Genomic DNA, 21,891 nt, shown 5'->3' with positions numbered 1-21,891 from the left:
AAGAGAGAATTGATTAATTTTAAAAGAGAACATGGTCCAGAGTAAGTCAGACTCACCTCATAATGTCAGGACTTTATGTTCACAGCCTTTTTAGAATGATATGGATGACTTGTTTTTTATTAAACTCAACATAAGTGTAAGAGCTGCAGATGACCTCTGTGACTGTGAGGAGGAACTTCATGCTCGTCTCAGCAGCAGGAAATGCAACACACTTATGTCTTTGTCCTACAAAAGTCCTTCTATGAGATCCTAGTCCAGGCCCATCACCCGCTGGACCTGCTCAAGTCACATGACTTTAACCACTGTGTTTCTCCAACAGAGACACTTTTGATTTGAAACTGGAATTAAAATGGAGTCTGAAAAGAGACGACAGTCGACAAACTTCTTTCAGGAAAAGTCGGAAAACAACAAACTTTAATAATTCAGATAAAAACCAGAACTAAACCAGAACTAAATCAGGTCTACAGAATGACTCCATCAGGAGTTGGGTCCCTGAGGTCCTCCTCATGTGAGATGGTTCATGTGGCTCATGTCAGATGTTCTTTGGTGCTGGTCCATGGAGAGACTTGTTCATGCTGCATTGCTCATGTTTGTCTGGATGTGAACAGTTTGAAATGCTTGACTTTCTCTGGTCTTTTCTTGTAATTGTTTTATTTTTGAATGTGTGCATGTGTCTTAGTTGTACAGGGCCCACACTGGCAGAAGTCCTGTGTTTTGGAGTAGAGAGGGCTTTACTGTGCTGCTCTGTATGGGATGTTTTTTATTCATACAGGGACAGTGTCACTAAACACTGACCAAAAGGAAAGATGCATTGTACCAGGTTAGAGCAGAAAATGATCATTTCCACCTGTCGTCCCTGGGCAGGTTGATGTAACAGTTTACAGAATCTAAAAGTAGATGGAAACATGACCATATCACCAAACATTATCACATATAAGTTACTCACATTTCATTCATAAAACAAGTGTCCTGCTTTTGGACCAGACGTAATAAAACTGTTCAACCTCCACTTACACCACACACTCATCACTCACTCAGCACACATGGACACAGGGGTTTTCTTTATTTACTTTTACCAGCTCCAGCTGTTTTAATGGACTTTGCAGTCACAAGTGTTAAGAAGAGTCACTGTGACTGAAGTGTGTTTTCTTCTGTGTCTCAGGATCCACCAGAAACATCCTCCATCTGAACCTGGTCCCATCTGTGAGTCCCTCAGGAGTGACTGCTCTATGAGAAATCCTATTGTTTTTGCCACAGAGCCGTGAGTTTACACAAGTGTTGAGTAGAACAATTGAAATGAACATAAGTGTTTGATGAGTCTCTCTCACAGAGTGGAGCAGCAGGGTCCAGAGGTCTCCAGTGGTCAGCACCATCAGACACAGCTGGACTCCATATTTAAGGTCTGTCACTAAAGTTTGTAAATGTTCAGATGAATGAGAACTTGTTCCACACAGATCTGACACTGACTGCATTTGTGTTGTTTATAATGTGTCTGTTCAGCTTCTGGAGGAGGACATCTTCACTTTTGTCCAGAAGGAGCTGAAGAAGCTCCACAAGGTTCTGAGTACAGATTACCCAGAATGCTTAGAGCCTGTGGAGGATGAGGATGAAGAGCAGAGGAGCAGCAGTGAGGCTGTTCTGAAGATCACACTGAACTTCCTGAGGAGGATGAAGCAGAAGGAGCTGGCTGAGCGTCTGTGGAGCAGTAGGACCATTTAACACATTTAACAAGGTGATCACAGTCGTTTTATATTCTCTGAGACTCAGGCCTGTATCTGTTGCCTTCATTCAGGGAGTTATTCTGGAGTTTATCAGCGTAAACTGAAGTCTAACCTGCAGCAGAAGTTTGAGTGTGTGTTTGAGGGCATCGCTAAAGCAGGAAACCCCACCCTTCTGAATCAGATCTACACAGAGCTCTACATCACAGAGGGAGGGTCTTCAGAGGTCAACCAGGAACATGAGGTCAGACACATGGAAACAGCCTCCAGGAAACCAGACCCAGCAGAGACACCCATCACGTGTGAAGACATGTTTAAAGGCCCAGCTCACACACATGGACCAATCAGAACAGTGCTGACAAAGGGAGTGGCTGGCATCGGGAAAACAGTGCTCACTCAGAAGTTCAGTCTGGACTGGGCTGAAGGCAAAGCCAACCAGGACATACAGCTGCTGTTCCCGTTCACTTTCAGAGCACTCAATGTGCTGAGGAAGAGAAGCTTCAGCTTGGTGACACTTGTTCATCACTTCTTTAGTCAAACACAAACAGAACTCTGCAGCTTTGAAGACCTCCAGGTGCTCTTCATCTTTGACGGTCTGGACGAGTGCAGACTTCCTCTGGACTTCACCAAAACCAAGGCCCTGACCGACCCCACAGAGTCCACCTCACTGCACGTGCTGCTGGTAAACCTCATCAGGGGGAGCCTGCTTCCCTCCGCTCGCCTCTGGATAACCACACGACCTGCTGCGGCCAATCTGATCCCTGCTGAGTGCGTCTCCATGGTGACAGAGGTCAGAGGGTTCAACGACCCACAGAAGGAGCAGTACTTCAGGAAGAGGTTCAGAGACGAGGCCGACACAATCATCTCCCACATCAAGACGTCCAGAAGCCTCCACATCATGTGCTACATGCCAATCTTCTGCTGGATCGCTGCCACAGTCCTGGAGCATGTGTTGAAAAGCAAAGAGAGAGGAGAGCTGCCCAAGACCCTGACTCAGATGTACATCCACTTCCTGGTGATTCAGGCCAAAGTCAAGAACATCAAGTATGAAGGAGGATCTGAGACAGACCCACACTGGAGTCCAGAGACCAGGAAGATGGTGGAGTCTCTGGGAAAACTGGCCTTTGAGCAGCTGCAGAAAGGAAACCTCATCTTCTACGAGAGTGACCTGAGTGAGTGTGGGCTGGACGCTGCAGCGGCCTCAGTGTACTCTGGAGTGTTCACACAGGTCTTTAGAGAGGAGCCAGGCCTGTACCAGGACAAGGTCTACTGCTTCATCCATCTGAGTGTGCAGGAGTTTCTGGCTGCTCTTTACGTCCATCAGAGCTTCATCAACACTGGGATCAACCTGCTGTTAGAGAAAAAAAAATCATCACGGACAACTAGCAGTACATCAGTCCAGTTCTACCAGACAGCTGTGGACCAGGCCTTACAGAGTCCAAATGGACATCTGGACCTGCTCCTCCGCTTTCTCCTGGGTCTTTCACTGTCGACCAATCAGAGACTTTTACAAGGTCTACTGACACCGACAGAAAAGAGCTTCAAGACCAATCAGAAAACAGCTGAGTACATCAAGAAGAAGCTGAGTGAGGATGTGTCTGCAGAGAGGAGCATCAACCTGCTCCACTGTCTGAATGAACTGAATGAGCGTTCTCTGGTGGAGCAGATCCAACAGTACCTGAGTTCAGGACGTCTGTCTGAAGCTAAACTGTCTCCTGCTCAGTGGTCAGCTCTGGCCTTCATCTTACTGTCATCAGAAGAAGATCTGGAGCAGTTTGAGCTGAAGAAATACTCTGCTTCAGAGGAGGTTCTCCTGAGGCTGCTGCCAGTGGTCAAGGCCTCCAACAAAGCTCTGTGAGTAACATTTGTTTAACAGAGGATGGTTTGATTCAACTTCTACATAAACAATGTTTTCTCTCTCCAGACTGAGCAGCTGTAACCTGTCAGAGAGAAGCTGTGAAGCTCTGGCCTCAGTCCTCAGCTCCTCCAGTCTCACACACCTGGATCTCAGTCACAATGACTTGAAGGACTCAGGAGTGGAGCTGCTGTGTTCTGGACTGAAGAGCGCCCCCTGCAGACTGGAGACGCTCAGGTGAGATGCTCCCATGATGCACTCTGCCCCCTTGTGTCCACATGAGTGTAATGCTGTGTCTTTAGGCTGTCTGGATGTCTGGTCTCACAGAGGGGCGGGGCTGCTCTGGCCTCAGCTCTGAGCTCCGCCCCCTCCCACCTGAGAGAGTTAGACCTGAGCTACAACCATCCAGGACCCTCAGCCGAGCTCCTGACCGCTCTACAGGACCAGCGCCCCCTGCTGTCTGTCAGGTGAGAGCGCCCCCTGCTGTCTGTCAGTCCTGTTCTTGTCCTGTGTAGTCTGCCGCTCCTTTCTGCTCACTGTGATCCTGGTCTAGTCCTTCTTTAGTCCTGGTTCAGTTCTGGTAGATCCAGTCCTGGATTATTGTGAAATAAATGTGTGTTTTAGTCGTGTTCAAAGACGAGATCTTTTGAAAGATTGAAGCCCCGTGTTTATGTAAGATCATCCTGATCAACGCATAACTCCACAATACAGCAACATCAGATTGTATTTACTTAAATCAATATAAAACACAGGCTTATATAACCTACTGTCGTGTACTGTATATGTATGAATGATTTCATGCTTTAAAGTACAGTTTTAATTCACTTTAATTCATCATTGACATCATTCCAAAGTCTTATTCAAAAACAGACACACTTGCACTTGGCACCATCTGGTGGCGCCTTCTATTTGTAATGTACTGTAAGGTCACAGGTCATCACTTTTTAAGTGCTGTGTTATGGACACACACCTGTGCGCTCTACAGCTCAAGTAATGTGTGGTACAGATATAAAACTGACTCATCTCATGTCTGATTCTTATCGCCGTGGAGACGTGGCATTGTTTGGTTTATAAATGTGTAATAAACAAGTATCAGTGTAAATCTACAAGTTCTTCTTCTGTCCCAGAGCACATGTTAATGTCTGTAACTAGCGCTCTCTGCCTGACCACTACCACATTTTACAGAGCTGAAAACTCCATGGCTAACTCCCCGCGCACATATTCACTTATTTATTTCTCCACTCTGGGTTTGAAGACTTTAGCGGCTGTTTCTCACTGATTCCTGGGTCTTTGTGGATCATTTAAAAAGTGACAGAGACAAGTCTGAGCTCCATCTGTCTGTACAACAGGGCTCTAATCCTCATGTCCAGTGTGAAATGTAGTTCCAAAGAGAATCTTAAAGTCAGTCCTGAAGCTGACAGGGAGCCAGAGGCCCACACAGGAGAAACGTGCTCATGTTTCCTGGGGCCTGTGAGCGCTGCAGCATGCAGTCACTAAGAGTGACTTAAAGTGGACTTTTCCTCAAATCAGGAGCAGTAGAACTGTCCATTCAACACAAAAACTACTGGAGAGTCTGTGTCCTTCATGCCCCATGTGCTGAAAGAACCAGTTTATGATGAGTGTGAATGTGGTGTGTTCATCATTCTCAGGACTTTAAAGGCCCATATTACACTATTCTCTCATCTGTTCTAATGTTGTTTCCTCATCACAAACAGACCTGGAGTTGTGTTTTGTTTCATTCTCACATGTTTAACACACAAACCTGCAGATTTAGGCTGAGTTCTTCTCTCACACAGAAAACGCTCTGTTCCACCTTGTGATGTCATCATGTGGTGATACAGGAAGTGCTCCACTGTGTTTTTAAACTAGAATCATTTGGATCATTTCAGTCACTTAAAAAGTAGCACCTCATGACATCACAAGGTGGAACAGAGCATTTTGAGCTTTGGAGACTAATAATAAATGATTCCTCAAACCTGTGAATGAAACAAAACACAAGTCCAGTTTGTTTTTGAGGAGGAAACATCATTATAACATGGAGCTCACAGAGTCACTTTTACATAATCTAGGACTTTAAAAAGCAGAGGGTTGGTCATTAGAGTCTGAGCAGAGATATGAACTTTGACCTGAGTCTATAAAGTCAAATGTATTTCCAAAGACAAAATAAAGCAGCAGTGAACATGGAGAATATAAAGGAGAGGAGGAGACAAACATGTGGACAATTCAAATCACTGCTTTAGAGCTGAAACATCACAACAAACTGAAACTGACATTTAAAAAACATCAAGTGTTTCAGTCTGATGTTTCAGTCTGATGTCGTGTGTTTCAGTCTGATGTCGTGTGTTTCAGTCTGATGTCGTGTGTTTCAGTCTGATGTCATGTGTTTCAGTCTGATGTCGTGTGTTTCAGTCTGATGTCGCGTGTTTCAGTCTGATGTTGCGTGTTTCAGTCTGATGTTGCGTGTTTCAGTCTGATGTCGCGTGTTTCAGTCTGATGTCGCGTGTTTCAGTCTGATGTCGTGTGTTTCAGTCTGATGTCGTGTGTTTCAGTCTGATGTCGTGTGTTTCAGTCTGATGTTTCAGTCTGATGTCGTGTGTTTCAGTCTGATGTCGTGTGTTTCAGTCTGAAGTCGTGTGTTTCAGTCTGATGTCGTGTGTTTCAGTCTGATGTTTCAGTCTGATGTCGTGTGTTTCAGTCTGATGTCGTGTGTTTCAGTCTGAAGTCGTGTGTTTCAGTCTGATGTCGTGTGTTTCAGTCTGATGTCGTGTGTTTCAGTCTGATGTCGTGTGTTTCAGTCTGATGTCGCGCGTTTCAGTCTGATGTCGTGTGTTTCAGTCTGATGTCGCGTGTTTCAGTCGTGTGTTTCAGTCTGATGTCCTGTGTTTCAGTCTGATGTCCTGTGTTTCAGTCTGATGTCGCGTGTTTCAGTCTGATGTCGTGTGTTTCAGTCTGATGGCGTGTGTTTCAGTCTCATGTCCTGTGTTTCAGTCTGATGTCGTGTGTTTCAGTCTGATGTCGTGTGTTTCAGTCTGATGTTTCAGTCTGATGTTGCGTGTTTCAGTCTGATGTCGCGTGTTTCAGTCTGATGTCGCGTGTTTCAGTCTGATGTCGCATGTTTCAGTCTGATGTCGTGTGTTTCAGTCTGATGTCGTGTGTTTCAGTCTGATGTTTCAGTCTGATGTCGTGTGTTTCAGTCTGATGTTGCGTTTTTCAGTCTCATGTCGTGTGTTTCAGTCTCATGTCATGTGTTTCAGTCTGATGTTGTGTGTTTCAGTCTGATGTCGTGTGTTTTAGTCTGATGTCGTGTGTTTCAGTCTGTTTCAGTCTGATGTCGCGTGTTTCAGTCTGATGTCGCGTGTTTCAGTCTGATGTCGTGTGTTTCAGTCTTGTCGTGTGTTTCAGTCTGATGTCACGTGTTTCAGTCTGATGTCGCATGTTTCAGTCTGATGTCGTGTGTTTCAGTCTGATGTCATGTGTTTCAGTCTGATGTCGTGTGTTTCAGTCTGATGTCGCGTGTTTCAGTCTGATGTCGCGTGTTTCAGTCTGATGTCGCGTGTTTCAGTCTGATGTCGTGTGTTTCAGTCTGATGTTTCAGTCTGATGTCGTGTGTTTCAGTCTGATGTGGTGTGTTTCAGTCTGATGTCACGTGTTTCAGTCTGATGTCGTGTGTTTCAGTCTGATGTCGTGTGTTTCAGTCTGATGTCGCGTGTTTCAGTCTGATGTCACGTGTTTCAGTCTGATGTCGTGTGTTTCAGTCTGATGTCGTGTGCTTCAGTCTGATGTTGTGTGTTTCAGTCTGATGTCGCGTGTTTCAGTCTGATGTCGCGTGTTTCAGTCTGATGTCGTGTGTTTCAGTCTTGTCGTGTGTTTCAGTCTGATGTCACGTGTTTCAGTCTGATGTCGCATGTTTCAGTCTGATGTCGTGTTTCAGTCTGATGTCGTGTGTTTCAGTCTGATGTCGTGTGTTTCAGTCTGATGTCGTGTGTTTCAGTCTGATGTTGCGTGTTTCAGTCTGATGTCGCGTGTTTCAGTCTGATGTCGCGTGTTTCAGTCTGATGTCGCGTGTTTCAGTCTGATGTCGCGTGTTTCAGTCTGATGTTTCAGTCTGATGTCGTGTGTTTCAGTCTGATGTCGTGTGTTTCAGTCTGATGTCACGTGTTTCAGTCTGATGTCGCGTGTTTCAGTCTGATGTCGTGTGTTTCAGTCTGATGTCGTGTGTTTCAGTCTGATGTCGCGTGTTTCAGTCTGATGTCGTGTGTTTCAGTCTGATGTCGTGTGTTTCAGTCTGATGTCGTGTGTTTCAGTCTGATGTCGTGTGTTTCAGTCTGATGTCGTGTGTTTCAGTCTGATGTCATGTGTTTCAGTCTGATGTCGTGTGTTTCAGTCTGATGTCGCGTATTTCAGTCTGATGTCGCGTGTTTCAGTCTGATGTCGCGTGTTTCAGTCTGATGTCGCGTGTTTTAGTCTGATGTCGCGTGTTTCAGTCTGATGTCGTGTGTTTCAGTCTGATGTCGCGTGTTTCAGTCTGATGTCGCGTGTTTCAGTCTGATGTCGTGTGTTTCAGTCTTGTCGTGTGTTTCAGTCTGATGTCACGTGTTTCAGTCTGATGTCGCATGTTTCAGTCTGATGTCGTGTTTCAGTCTGATGTCGTGTGTTTCAGTCTGATGTCGCGTGTTTCAGTCTGATGTCGCGTGTTTCAGTCTGATGTCGCGTGTTTCAGTCTGATGTCGCGTGTTTCAGTCTGATGTCGCGTGTTTCAGTCTGATGTTTCAGTCTGATGTCGTGTGTTTCAGTCTGATGTCGTGTGTTTCAGTCTGATGTCACGTGTTTCAGTCTGATGTCGCGTGTTTCAGTCTGATGTTTCAGTCTGATGTCGTGTGTTTCAGTCTGATGTCGTGTGTTTCAGTCTGATGTCACGTGTTTCAGTCTGATGTCGTGTGTTTCAGTCTGATGTCGCGTGTTTCAGTCTGATGTCGTGTGTTTCAGTCTGATGTCGTGTGTTTCAGTCTGATGTCGTGTGTTTCAGTCTGATGTCGTGTGTTTCAGTCTGATGTCGTGTGTTTCAGTCTGATGTCGCGTGTTTCAGTCTGATGTCGCGTGTTTCAGTCTGATGTCGTGTGTTTCAGTCTGATGTCGCGTGTTTCAGTCTGATGTCGTGTGTTTCAGTCTGATGTTGCGTGTTTCAGTCTGATGTCGTGTGTTTCAGTCTGATGTTTCAGTCTGATGTCGTGTGTTTCAGTCTGATGTCGTGTGTTTCAGTCTGATGTCACGTGTTTCAGTCTGATGTCGTGTGTTTCAGTCTGATGTCGCATGTTTCAGTCTGATGTCGTGTGTTTCAGTCTGATGTCGTGTGTTTCAGTCTGATGTCGTGTGTTTCAGTCTGATGTCGTGTGTTTCAGTCTGATGTCGCGTGTTTCAGTCTGATGTCGCGTGTTTCAGTCTGATGTCGTGTGTTTCAGTCTGATGTCGCGTGTTTCAGTCTGATGTCGTGTGTTTCAGTCTGATGTTGCGTGTTTCAGTCTGATGTCGTGTGTTTCAGTCTGATGTTTCAGTCTGATGTCGTGTGTTTCAGTCTGATGTCGCGCGTTTCAGTCTGATGTCGCGTGTTTCAGTCGTGTGTTTCAGTCGTGTGTTTCAGTCTGATGTCGTGTGTTTCAGTCTGATGTCGTGTGTTTCAGTCTGATGTCGTGTGTTTCAGTCTGATGTCTTGTGTTTCAGTCGTGTGTTTCAGTCGTGTGTTTCAGTCTGATGTCGTGTGTTTCAGTCTGATGTTTCAGTCTGATGTCGTGTGTTTCAGTCGTGTGTTTCAGTCGTGTGTTTCAGTCTGATGTCGTGTGTTTCAGTCTGATGTTTCAGTCTGATGTCGTGTGTTTCAGTCTGATGTCGTGTGTTTCAGTCTGATGTCGTGTGTTTCAGTCTGATGTCGTGTGTTTCAGTCTGATGTCGTGTGTTTCAGTCTGATGTCGTGTGTTTCAGTCTGATGTCTTGTGTTTCAGTCTGATGTCGTGTGTTTCAGTCTGATGTTTCAGTCTGATGTCGCGTGTTTCAGTCTGATGTCTTGTGTTTCAGTCTGATGTCGTGTGTTTCAGTCTGATGTTTCAGTCTGATGTCGTGTGTTTCAGTCTCATGTCGCGTGTTTCAGTCTGATGTCGTGTGTTTCAGTCTGATGTCGTGTGTTTCAGTCTGATGTCGTGTGTTTCAGTCTGATGTCTTGTGTTTCAGTCTGATGTCGTGTGTTTCAGTCTGATGTTTCAGTCTGATGTCGTGTGTTTCAGTCTCATGTCGCGTGTTTCAGTCTGATGTCGTGTGTTTCAGACTGGACCATGCTGGAGCTGTGAGGTTAACACCAGGACTCAGAAAGTGTAAGTTTTGAGAAACTCCATTTGAAACAGACACTTATTTAAATGGATAAAATGGTCCAAGGACCTCACATAGAATATATATTGTTGTGTGGCCTCAGACTGTGAGGTCCACAGCTGTGTCCATGACTGAATCCAGAGTTCTTCTTAAAGCAGATCCTGAAGAGTCCAGTCTGGAGCTGTGTAACTGCACTCATGTTTCAGCTCAAACACAACAGTGATCTTCATTCTTCTTCTGGAGACAGTGGATTTAAACCAATCCCCTGTTCTCCTCTCCTTCATATAGAGACATTTTAAAGGAGAAAGTCTGTGTCATGGAGCACAGAGGAGTGTAGGAATGTGTGGAGTGACGTCAGAGACTGAGCTGCACTTTGTCACTGCAGCAACAAACTCAAGTTTTACACTGAAAAGAATCTGAAATAGATGTGAGGCTGAAACTAAAGGAAATATAGAGCTGAAGCAAAAGAAACATGAGCCAAATATAAGACTGACATGATTCACAAATAAAATCATCAGAATAAAAATACATTCATCATAAATAATTGACTTTAAATCCATCTTTCATGAATAGATTGACCCATATTAAACTATAATTAAATGTGTGTCTCCACATGGGACTAACTGCTGCTGTGTTGTGTCTTCTCTCCATCAGATTTCTGTGATCTCACTCTGGATCCAAGCACAGCTCAAAGAAACCTCAAACTGTCTGACAACAACAAGAAGGTGACATTTGAGTGGGAGAAGCAGCCATATCCACGTCATCTGTACAGATTTGACGACTGGGATCAGATTCTTTGTTCCACTGGTCTGACTGGTCGCTGTTACTGGGAGGTCCAGTGGAGTGGAAGGGTTTATATATCAGTGTCTTACAGAGGAATCGGAAGGAAAGGACGCAGTGACAGTTTGTTTGGAGACAATGATCAGTCCTGGAGTCTGTACTGTTCTGAAGGTCGTTTCTCTGTTTGTCATAATAAGAAACGTACCTCCCTCCCTCAGTCCTGCTCCTCTTCTGGGACCGTCTCAGTGTTTGTGGACTGTCCTGCTGGCTCTCTGTCCTTCTACACAGTCTCCTCTGACCAACTGACCCACCTCCACACCTTCAACACCACATTCACTCACACTCTGTTCCCTGGGTTTGGGTTTGATTATTATGGCTCCTCAGTGTCTCTGTGTCCGACAGACTCACCCTCCTCTGTGTAAAATACAACAGTCAAATCTGTAGAAAAATCACTTTGTAAATGTTGATTTTATTTTGACTTTATTTGATCAGAGATTTATTTTATAATGTTTTATTTCCTCTGAAGACAAACTGCACAGACACGTCATGTAGTAGTAGTAGTAGTAGTAGTAGTATTAGTAGTAGTATTCGTAGTCGTAGCAGTTTTGCTCTTGTTTTTCCTCATCACAAACATCTAATGCTCTTGTTTTTAGCCTGATTTACTCTGCCTCACACTGTGACACTTCCACATGACCCTTAAATGTTCTTCTCTTTATTTAAATTCAAATACACTGTCAGTCAAATATCTCTAAGTGTTTTATCGACTTACACCTGTTGATTTTATTATTATTTTTTATAGTCTAAATTTATATCTCATTAACATATTTCATATTTTTTCATCACAATTTAAATATTTGTGTTTGATTTACTCTGTGTGAGTCTCAAGCTGTAAATATATTGTATTATTACTATAGAATAATGAGTAAAACACATTATAAACTGTATCTAAGCCTGTTTTTGGTGTGTACAGTAGTTTTTATGTCTATTGGATAAACCTTTGCTAATGTGCTAATAGTAAATAAATGGCCTTAGAAATCCTTCACCTTCATCTTTGTTCTGAATCCTATTTAAATTCAACATTAATATGTGTAAATTATAATTATCCAGGCTGTGACAAACTTAAGCCTGATTCAAAATAGCTCAAATGTCATTAGTGGTGAGAGGAGGTTAAACAATGACAGAATTGGCTGATTAAATAAAACAGTTTTTGAAGAGCCAATGGAGACATGATCCAAGATGGCGCCTCGTACGGTCGCCCTGGTGATTTGGTGCACTGTGTGTGTTTTGTTTTTGTGTGTGTGTCGTGTGTCTTACACCCGTGAAGCTCTTAACCATCAGAACAACGACTCCTGCTGATCTACTGCCAGTTTTTTTAGTGCCTGCAGTAGATTTTGTTCACTCTTTGGCCAAAAGAGTGAGACGCCGAAGACGAGGAAAGTGGGCGGGGCCTTGGTGCACCTGTGGAGACGCGGCGCTCGCACGCCCTTACCTGGGATTTTCCTCTAACGTTCACTCACTCAGAAACAAGACGGACGAACTGGCGCTGCTGATGAGGAGAAACAAGGACTTTTCTTCCTCTTGCGTCTTGTGCTTCACGGAGACATGGCTCAATGAGCGTATCCCGGACTGCGCGCTTCACCTGGAGGGATTCCAGCTCCTCCGCGCGGACAGACAACGGGGACTCTCCAGGGGAAAGACGAAAGGTGGAGGTGTCTGTTTCTACATCAACAACGCCTGGTGTACGGATGTGACTGTGATCTCCCAACACTGCTCTCCCGCCGTGGAATATCTGTTCATTAACTGTAGGCCTTTCTATTCTCCACGTGAGTTCACTTCATTCATTCTGGACACTTTTTACATCCCTCCGTGCGCGGACACGCACGAGGCCCAGCGCTCGCGGAGCAGATTCTGAATGTGGAGCGAAACTTCTCGGACTCTTTACTGATCATCCTGGGGGATTTTAATAAGGGAAATCTGAGCCAGGAACTGCCCAAATACAAACAGTTTATTAAATGCCCGACGAGAGAGCAGAAGATGCTGGATCACTGTTACACAATGGTCAGTGGAGCCTACAGAGCCTACAGAGTCTACAGTCTACAGAGCCTACAGAGCTATGCCCAGCGCTGCTCTGGGATTCTCTGATCACGTCATGGTTCACCTCATCCCTGCTTACAGACAACGGCTGAAACTCTCCAAACCTGCTGTGAGGACTTCTAAGAAGTGGACCAGGCTGTGGAGGAGCTTCACACGTGTTTGGACACTACAGACTGGGATGTGTTCAAGGCCACAGACAGTTTGGATGAGTACACAGACACTGTGACGTCATACATTCAGTTCTGTGAGGACAGCATCGTTCCATCATGTACCAGGGTGACTTTTAACAAAGATAAACCCTGGGTCACACCCAGACTGAGACATCTGAGGAGGGAAAAGGAGATGGCTTACAGGGCAGAAGATCGTGACGGCTACAGGCGTTGCAAGTATGCGTTTAGCAAAGAGGTGGAAAAGGCTAATGCAAAGTACAATACACGTCTGGAGCATTTCTCCACCAACGACTCTGCTTCTGTCTGGAGAGGGCTGAGGCAAATCACCAACTACAGGCCCAAAGCCCCTCCCGCCGTGGACAACAAACAACTAGCAGAAAAGTTAAACAGCCTTTATGCGAGGTTTGAAGTCTCACACCCCTCCTCCCTCATCATCATGGACATCACAGCCAAACCCACCTCAGACACCTCCTCCTCCCTCACTGCCCTCACAGTTTTCTGGTCGACTAGAACTGAAGAAGCGGCTTGGATGAGCAGCGAAACGTCTTCACTCCTGCAATATTTGTCCAGTTGACAGATTTAACTTCGTTGTTTGCTATGGATCAGACCTGGACGACTGAGGGTCTACACAGGCAACTAACGATTATTATATTCGTCAGCTCATCATGGATTGTGTTGTTTATTTCTCTCACAAAAAACAAATAAAAACATGTTTGAATAATAATGTCCTGCTCATAAACTCTATATAAATGGATCTGTTCAAAGTCTGATCTCTCTGCTCCAAACCTCATGTTTTTAGTGACACTTTCAACAATATATGAAAAGTCCAGAGTGTCCCTTTATGTGCACAATGCTCAGTAGCCTACAGGTGGCAGCATTGTGTTGCTTTTATTGCTATATTTCCTGTTCTGACATAAACAAAACCTGATGTTTGTCTTTTAGTTCACTTTATATATGACTTAAAGGTACAGTTTGTAACTTTTCTGATGAAAGGTCTGCCACCTGCTCGTGGTATTATAGTTCTGCCTAGAATGTTCCCCAGTGCAGCATTAACCCCATCTATCTACCCTGCTGCCCTCCCAGTCAAATCCCCCCTTCTCCATCTGCAGTGTCTTCTCTCTCACAGAAGAACGTAGAAAAGACCGTTCTCTGAGGCTCGGTAGGATCTGGAACCAGGGACTCGATGTGTTTGATTTCATGGCGCCCGAGTGCATTTGCCAGTATGCAGAGGGCACTGTTTCATATTGGGTCAAATGCAGAGGACACTGTTCAATATCGGGTCAAAATGCAGAGGACACATTCTCATGTTGGGTCAAATGCAGAGTACACCTGTTCACTTTGGGTCAAATGTAGAGGACACTGTTTTATATTGGGTCAAATGCAGAGGACACTGTTCACTTTGGGTCAAATGTAGAGGACACTGTTTTATATTGGGTCAACTGCAGAGGACACTGTTCACGATTGGGTCAAATGCAGAGGTTTAGGGCGATGGCAGGTCACTTAAAGATGTAGAACCGGGCGTAGAACAAAAACAGGAGAGTGAAGAGGTGACCAAAAAGATAAAACTATATTTATTTTACAAAAAAGTTCCTACAAATGTGAACAAATGAAAATGTTAATGCAAAAATAAAGTGTAAAAAACTGAAGATTAACTCAGGAGGAGACAAAATGTGTGTGTGAAATAATAGTGTAGTAAAAATGTGTGTTGTGTTTTGTGAGGTCAAAGGTCACAGTGTTCACAGGTAAAGGCCTGTAGCTGCAGAGGGTGTGGCTGTCACAGAGTCATTATCATGTGTTTTCACACTGTCCTGTTTTGAAATAACAAATCATATCTTCATTAAATAATATCTGAACATTTGAGCTTAAATCTAAGAGTATAAGATCTTCACATTCTAAAGTGTGAAAACCATCAGTACTAGAGCTGCTGTTTCTTTCACATGTTCTGTCTTAAAAGGATTATTCAAAAGACAAATACACAAATGTTGTACCTGATCAGTTAGAGACAAAGTCCATGAGTCCAATATATGTGTCCATGTCCAACACAGACTCTGCCACGTGACTAGAGCCATTTTACATGTGCCCCTCTCAATGGGACATTCATTATTGTTTCACTTTATTAATACAGGCGCCATTTTGAGGACTTTTGACCACTGAAAAGACACAGTATATAGTTTTGAATAGTTGTTTGCCCCTGTGCTCATGTCCATCTCTGTGAAGCCCTTGTCCTTTAGAATGTTCTGAAACCTGCTGTTCTGTTGTGTTCAGTCTGAAGTCGTGTTAGAACTGAGTTAAATGTCAGAATGGCGTCACGAACAGGATCCTCCTCCATTCATCCTGTTGGTGACGCCATTGTGTGAAGGAGCTGCTGTTGCTGAAGAACTATTAACTCTAACACAGGGCATGCTAACCATCAGGATAGGGCCCTGGAGAGATCACTAGATTACTCAAACATGCAGGGATGACGTCTAAAACCTCTTCAGACGTGTTTTGATAACATGGTCAATGATTTTGCATAATACTCCCTCTTTAATGTCAGATTTAAAAGGAGCAAAACTCAACAGGCGACTTGAAAATACATTTTGGTGTTTTGTCTGTTGAATATTAAAACTAAATTCATTTGGCAAATAAATAAACATATGAAAAAGATTTTGGATTTTAAAAGATAGAAGAGAACTGTCCAATGAGGTTCAAATTATAAGAACCATGGACTGTTTATATAAATGGACATAGCTAACATGCTAGCTGCTACATTCTTAAAATGTTCATATTAACCCTCTACATGATCCTGGGGTTTTTATTTCACTATTGTGTTTGTAAATCAAGATCTGAACATTAAAAACACCTGGAAGTACAAGGTCCTGTACAGATCAGAGAGAGACAGGACTTCAGAAGGGCCATATGGGCTGTCATTTAAATCACAACATCTGAAACTACTTAAGAACAGAATCAAGTCTGCTGATTTCTGGTTTGGAACATTTGCGACGTCGCCGTAAACGTCATCACAACAAAGTGCGGCGCTGTCGGCCGCTCCTGTGGACAGCTGCACGTCACACAAGCCACAACTGTCTCTGAGAACAGATTTATTGTATAAGCAGCTCTTGAGGTCAAAACATGTCCACTGTGTACTGTCTGCATTGGTCCAATCATCAGGAGGTGTGTGTTAGCATGCTAGTAGTTGCCGTGTTTGTAAAACTCTACTCTGGATAAACTGTTGTTGTGTTTTCCAGCTCAAAGTGGCTGGCACTCCGTGTAGACGCTCTGAGGACAGCTGTGACCTGCCCGAGTTCTGCTTAGGGACAAGTGCGTTTTGTCCAGATGATTTTTACCTGATGGATGGACTTCAGTGTCAGAGCGGAGCGGCGTACTGCTACGAGGGACGCTGCCAAACCTACGACTACCAATGCAGACGAGGTCAAAGGTCAGAGAAAGTGAAATATACACATTTGATTTGGTTCATGTCATAACACACTAGTCTTATAGCAGCACATCCCCATAATCCAGTACTGAGAGGAAGGCTGTTTGTCTGGTTTCTTTTCTGGAATTTATTGGGATACCATATTTTTTCTGAAATAAAATGATAATTTTTGTTTTAAACTGTTACATAATTCCGAGATATGTTTTTTTTAAAGGATAAGTTTTCATAAAGTGTTGACTCTTTGAATTCCTAGAGCGCTGCAATAAACCTTCAGCCAGACGCTGGTGAATCCAACTAAACTTCTTTTCTCGACTTTAGCTCCGTGTCTATAAGAGATTTGAAGTCTCCGTCACCTGGGACTGTTGTAGTTTAATGTGAGTGGAGCCCATGTGCACTATCACAGTGGACATGTCCACACGATTGGACAGAGTGTCTGTGAGTGTGGTGTTCATGTGTTATACCTCAGCTCCAGGCGGCTCTCGGTTTCAGCCCGTGGGATGGCTACATGACGAACCATAGACCGACCCATGAGGAGCCGGGGCAGGTCTTAGGTCTGACTTGTCTCCTCCAGGGCAGTGGACGAGTGTCCTCCATCATATTAATTGTTGATAGAACTTGAATTTAATTCGTTTTTTAAATGTCTGTACAGTCCTAAATTTATTTTATTTTATTTATTTATCTTTATTTATACAGGGGGACCCAATGAGACACTTGGACTCTCTTTTTCATGGGTGCCCTGTTTAAAATACAACACAAACTGAAAAAACAATCAAAACAAATAAGTCCATAAAAAACATCAATACCAAGTGCAGGTGTGTGTATAAAAGTTTGTTATCAGATTATTAAATTGCAATTGTGTCACCAACATGTCCAGTTTTGCTTTTCCTTGGAGCATATTCCATTTTTGTGAAGCAAAACAGCGAAAAGCCTCTTTCCCATCTCAGTTCTGGTGCGGCTCGTCCTTAGTCTTATGCATCATGTGATCTGGTGTTAAATGTTCCGGTATCAATAATTAACAAACAGGTGAGGTGATTCTGGCAGTTTTTGAAGTAATCCCTTATAAACTTAATGCAGTGCTGTTCTCTTCTAACAGACAGTGATGGACAACACACTTTTTCATAGAGACACAGTGATGAGTTTAAATCCATCACCTGTAACAAAACGAAGGGCCGAGTGAAACAGAGGATCCAATGGTTTCAAAGCAGAGGCTGAAGTCACATACACCACATCCCCATAATCCAGTACGGACAGGAGTCGCTTGCACTATTTCTTTTCTGTAACTCATTGGGATACAATATTTGTTTCTGTAATAAAATGATAATTTAGATTTTAAACTGTTACATAATTCTGAGATATGTTTTTTAAAGGACAAGTTTTCATCAAGACAAAACCCAAGATATTTATAAGTGTCGACTCTTTCAATGGATGAACATTTAGTGTGTAAAGGTTTGTGTCTTGCATGTTACTGAAATGTTTTTTAGAAAAAAATTATATACTTAGTTTTACTTGCATTCAAAAACAGCTTAAGATTTATGAGGGAGTTTTGGATTTCATTAAAATCTTGCTGCAGTTTTAAAAGTGACTGACCAGCAGAGGGAGCAGTTGCAGACAAAACATGATCTGCATATAAATGTATGTGGCTTTCTTTTAAATTGTGACCAATAGAATTAATAAAAATAGTAAAAAGTAGGGGGCCCAAAATTGAGCCTTGGGGCACTCCTCTACTTAAAGTTAAAAAATCTGATTTAAAACCATCGGCTACTACTGCCTGGGTTCTGTTTGAAAGATAATTTTGGAACCAGTTACATGTGGCACAGTCAAGTCCAATCTGCTTCAGACGGTTCAGGACGACTCCATGATCCACTGAATCGAAGCTTTAGTTAAATCAATAAACAGAGACACACGATCGTGTTTATCATCAAGGGCTGAGAAAATGTCATTTAAATCTTTTGTGGTTGCCGTGACAGGACTATGCCCTTTTCTGAAACCTGACTGATAAGACTTCAAAATGGAGAAATTATTTAAATAACCTGTAACTTGATTTGAAACTAACTTTTCTAAAACTTTTGCAAGACAAGGTCATTTAGATATTGGCCGGAAATTATTTACATTTTTAGTTGTCCCACCTTTATGTAAAGGCAAAACATGTGCTGTTTTCCATAATTCCGGTATAATTGCCATTTGAATTGACAAATTAAAAATATGTAAAAGAGGTTGAATTAAATCACAACAGCAGTGGCCTCACAGGTTTATCAAAACTGTTTTAACCAACAGAAAGTTTCAGAATCAACAGTGGAACAGTCACTGGTCCAGAAACTAGTGGCAACTTTAGAAATGCAGTAGTGCAAGTAAAACAATGTACTATTAAACAGAACATGAATTATATATGCAGTAGTTTCAAGTCTCAGTATTGGACTAAATGTCACTGGTGCGGGCCGGTAGACTGTCCAGTGGGGCAACAACGGTCCAGGAAACGGGCGGACGACACCACAAGGTCCCTGGACGGAAAGCTGAGTCCAGCGGAGCTGCGAGGGTCCCACCGAGGGGGCAGAGGACACGAAGAGGTCCCTGGACAGAGAATGATGTCCAGCGGAGCTACAACGGTCCAGGCGAGGGGAGGACAGGTTGGGAGTGGACCGGTTGGGACAGGACAGCAAGCGGGGAACAGGCCCGTGATCAGGAGACAGACAGGTGAGCAGGGTGGGCAGGTTGTATTGTCCGATGAACCCGAGTCTGCTTGGTCCATTGTGGCGAGATCGTTCTGTCGTAACGGGTGTGTGTAGCGGACCAAGGGATGCAGACTCGGGGCAGATTTACAGTGTTTATTGTAGAACTGGGACAAAGTACTGAAGGGTATGTCAAGTAATAAAGCTTCTAAGTTGCATTACAAATACATATATCAAAAATATTGAATGCATATTGATTGAATAAAGTTTCTTAGGGGCATCACATATACATATATATCTTTTTATACTGAAATCATATAAGTTTTGAATATTATTATGTAATCACCATTTTTATACTGAATTTATATATTCTTTGAATGTTGTATCTTTTTGGAGGTCGTCTAACAAGCACCACACTAAAAGTTGAACCCCATCTACTAACACTGAAATTAGGTTAAAGGTAAAACGTGAATTATGGGAGACAGTTGGTGCTTTGCAGAAACTCCTTTAACCGAGTTAAGGCAACATTGTAGGAGGTGAATCATGTCGCCTGACAGCTACCAATCTTTGTACTAGAATTAGAAGATCTTGTAATAATACTGAAACTATGTTAAAGGCGACATGGTGTGATATGAATTGTGGGAAACTGTTGGGGTCTGTAGACGCTCCTTTACAGGGACAGGGCAGTCGGATGAGACTCAAGGTCAGAAAAATAGACTGCCCACTGCTCCATCTGTGTCCACAGACCTGCTCCTGGGACCAGAGGCGTCTCATTCAAGAGTGATGAGTCTATGGGACAATGGATTCATTTTAAAAGAGAACATGGTCCAGAGTAAGTCAGACTCACCTCATAATGTCAGGAATTTATGTTCACAGCCTTTTTAGAATGATATGGATGACTTGTTTTTTATTAAACTCAACATAAGTGTAAGAGCTGCAGATGACCTCTGTGACTGTGAGGAGGAACTTCATGCTCGTCTCAGCAGCAGGAAATGCAACACACTTATGTCTTTGTCCTACAAAAGTCCTTCTATGAGATCCTAGTCCAGGCCCATCACCCGCTGGACCTGCTCAAGTCACATGACTTTAACCACTGTGTTTCTCCAACAGAGACACTTTTGATTTGAAACTGGAATTAAAATGGAGTCTGAAAAGAGACAACAGTCGACAAACTTCTTTCAGGAAAAGGAAGAACAAACTTTAATAATTCAGATAAAACTGTCATGGCCCAGACAAATAGACAAGTTTATTATAACACAATTCATACACAAAGTCATTCAAAGAGCTTTACAGAATAAGAAAGACATTAAACTCACAAAACAAACAAAACATAAATAATCATAATAAAAGTGTAGAGCTGAATAAAACCTCTCAGTCATATGCACAGATAAACAGAACCGTTTGAGCCTGGATTTAAACACTGTCAGAGCAGAGGCCTGTCTCACATCTTCAGGAAGAAACTAAACCAGGACTAAACCAGGACTAAACCAGGACTAAACCAGGACTAGACCAGGACTAGACCAAGACTAAACCAGGTCTACAGAATGACTCCATCAGGAGTTGGGTCCCTGAGGTCCTCCTCATGTGAGATGGTTCATGTGGCTCATGTCAGATGTTCTTTGGTGCTGGTCCATGGAGAGACTTGTTCATGCTGCATTGCTCATGTTTGTCTGGATGTGAACAGTTTGAAATGCTTGACTTTGTCTGGTCTTTTCTTGTAATTGTTTTATGTTTGAATGTGTGGATGTGTCTTAGTTGTACAGGGCCCACACTGGCAGAAGTCCTGTGTTTTGGAGTAGAGAGGGCTTTACTGTGCTGCTCTGTATGGGATGTTTTTTATTCATACAGGGACAGTGTCACTAAACACTGACCAAAAGGAAAGATGCATTGTACCAGGTTAGAGCAGAAAATGATCATTTCCACCTGTCGTCCCTGGGCAGGTTGATGTAACAGTTTACAGAATCTAAAAGTAGATGGAAACATGACCATATCACCAAACATTATCACATATAAGTTACTCACATTTCATTCATAAAACAAGTGTCCTGCTTTTGGACCAGATGTAATAAAACTGTTCAACCTCCACTTACACCACACACTCATCACTCACTCAGCACACATGGACACAGGGGTTTTCTTTATTTACTTTTACCAGCTCCAGCTGTTTTAATGGACTGTGCAGTCACAAGTGTTAAGAAGAGTCAGTGTGACTGAAGTGTGTTTTCTTCTGTGTCTCAGGATCCACCAGAAACATCCTCCATCTGAACCTGGTCCCATCTGTGAGTCCCTCAGGAGTGACAGGTCTATGAAAAATCCACTTAATTTTGCCACAGAACCGTAAGTTTCCATTGAATAAATCAATTGAATTGAACATAAGTGTTTGATGAGTCTCTCTCACAGAGTGGAGCAGCAGGGTCCAGAGGTCTCCAGTGGTCAGCACCATCAGACACAGCTGGACTCCATATTTAAGGTCTGTCACTAAAGTTTGTAAATGTTCAGATGAATGAGAACTTGTTCCACACAGATCTGACACTGACTGCATTTGTGTTGTTTATTATGTGTCTGTTCAGCTTCTGGAGGAGGACATCTTCACTTTTGTCCAGAAGGAGCTGAAGAAGCTCCACAAGGTTCTGAGTACAGATTACCCAGAATGCTCAGAGCCTGTGGAGGATGAAGAGCAGAGGAGCAGCAGTGAGGCTGTTCTGAAGATCACACTGAACTTCCTGAGGAGGATGAAGCAGAAGGAGCTGGCTGAGCGTCTGTGGAGCAGTAGGACCATTTAACACATTTAACAAGGTGCTCACAGTCGTTTTATATTCTCTGAGACTCAGGCCTG

The 21,891-nt window shown here is 43.3% G+C and overlaps 2 protein-coding genes across 2 annotated transcripts in view; one reads left to right on the top strand and one right to left on the bottom strand.

The window, feature by feature from the left end:
• Window positions 1–21,891, bottom strand: part of LOC117387594 (NACHT, LRR and PYD domains-containing protein 1a allele 5-like) — a 769,741-nt gene that overhangs the window by 665,726 nt on the left and 82,124 nt on the right. The gene's annotated exons all lie outside the window — the stretch shown is intronic.
• The window catches only part of LOC117386959 (NACHT, LRR and PYD domains-containing protein 3-like), a 35,191-nt gene that overhangs the window by 6,079 nt on the left and 7,221 nt on the right, over window positions 1–21,891 (top strand). The window contains exons 4-7 of the mRNA XM_055229706.1: window positions 19,801–19,887; window positions 21,294–21,392; window positions 21,456–21,525; window positions 21,626–21,824. Coding sequence (XP_055085681.1) covers window positions 19,801–19,887; window positions 21,294–21,392; window positions 21,456–21,525; window positions 21,626–21,824 — 455 coding nt within the window. The remainder of the gene's footprint in view (window positions 1–19,800; window positions 19,888–21,293; window positions 21,393–21,455; window positions 21,526–21,625; window positions 21,825–21,891) is intronic.

This window comes from Periophthalmus magnuspinnatus, chromosome 19, assembly GCF_009829125.3.
Source record: "Periophthalmus magnuspinnatus isolate fPerMag1 chromosome 19, fPerMag1.2.pri, whole genome shotgun sequence".
Classification (NCBI taxonomy): domain Eukaryota; kingdom Metazoa; phylum Chordata; class Actinopteri; order Gobiiformes; family Gobiidae; genus Periophthalmus; species Periophthalmus magnuspinnatus.
The sequence above is the reverse complement of the archived record's forward strand: the minus strand, read 5'-3'. Positions and strand labels throughout refer to the sequence as shown.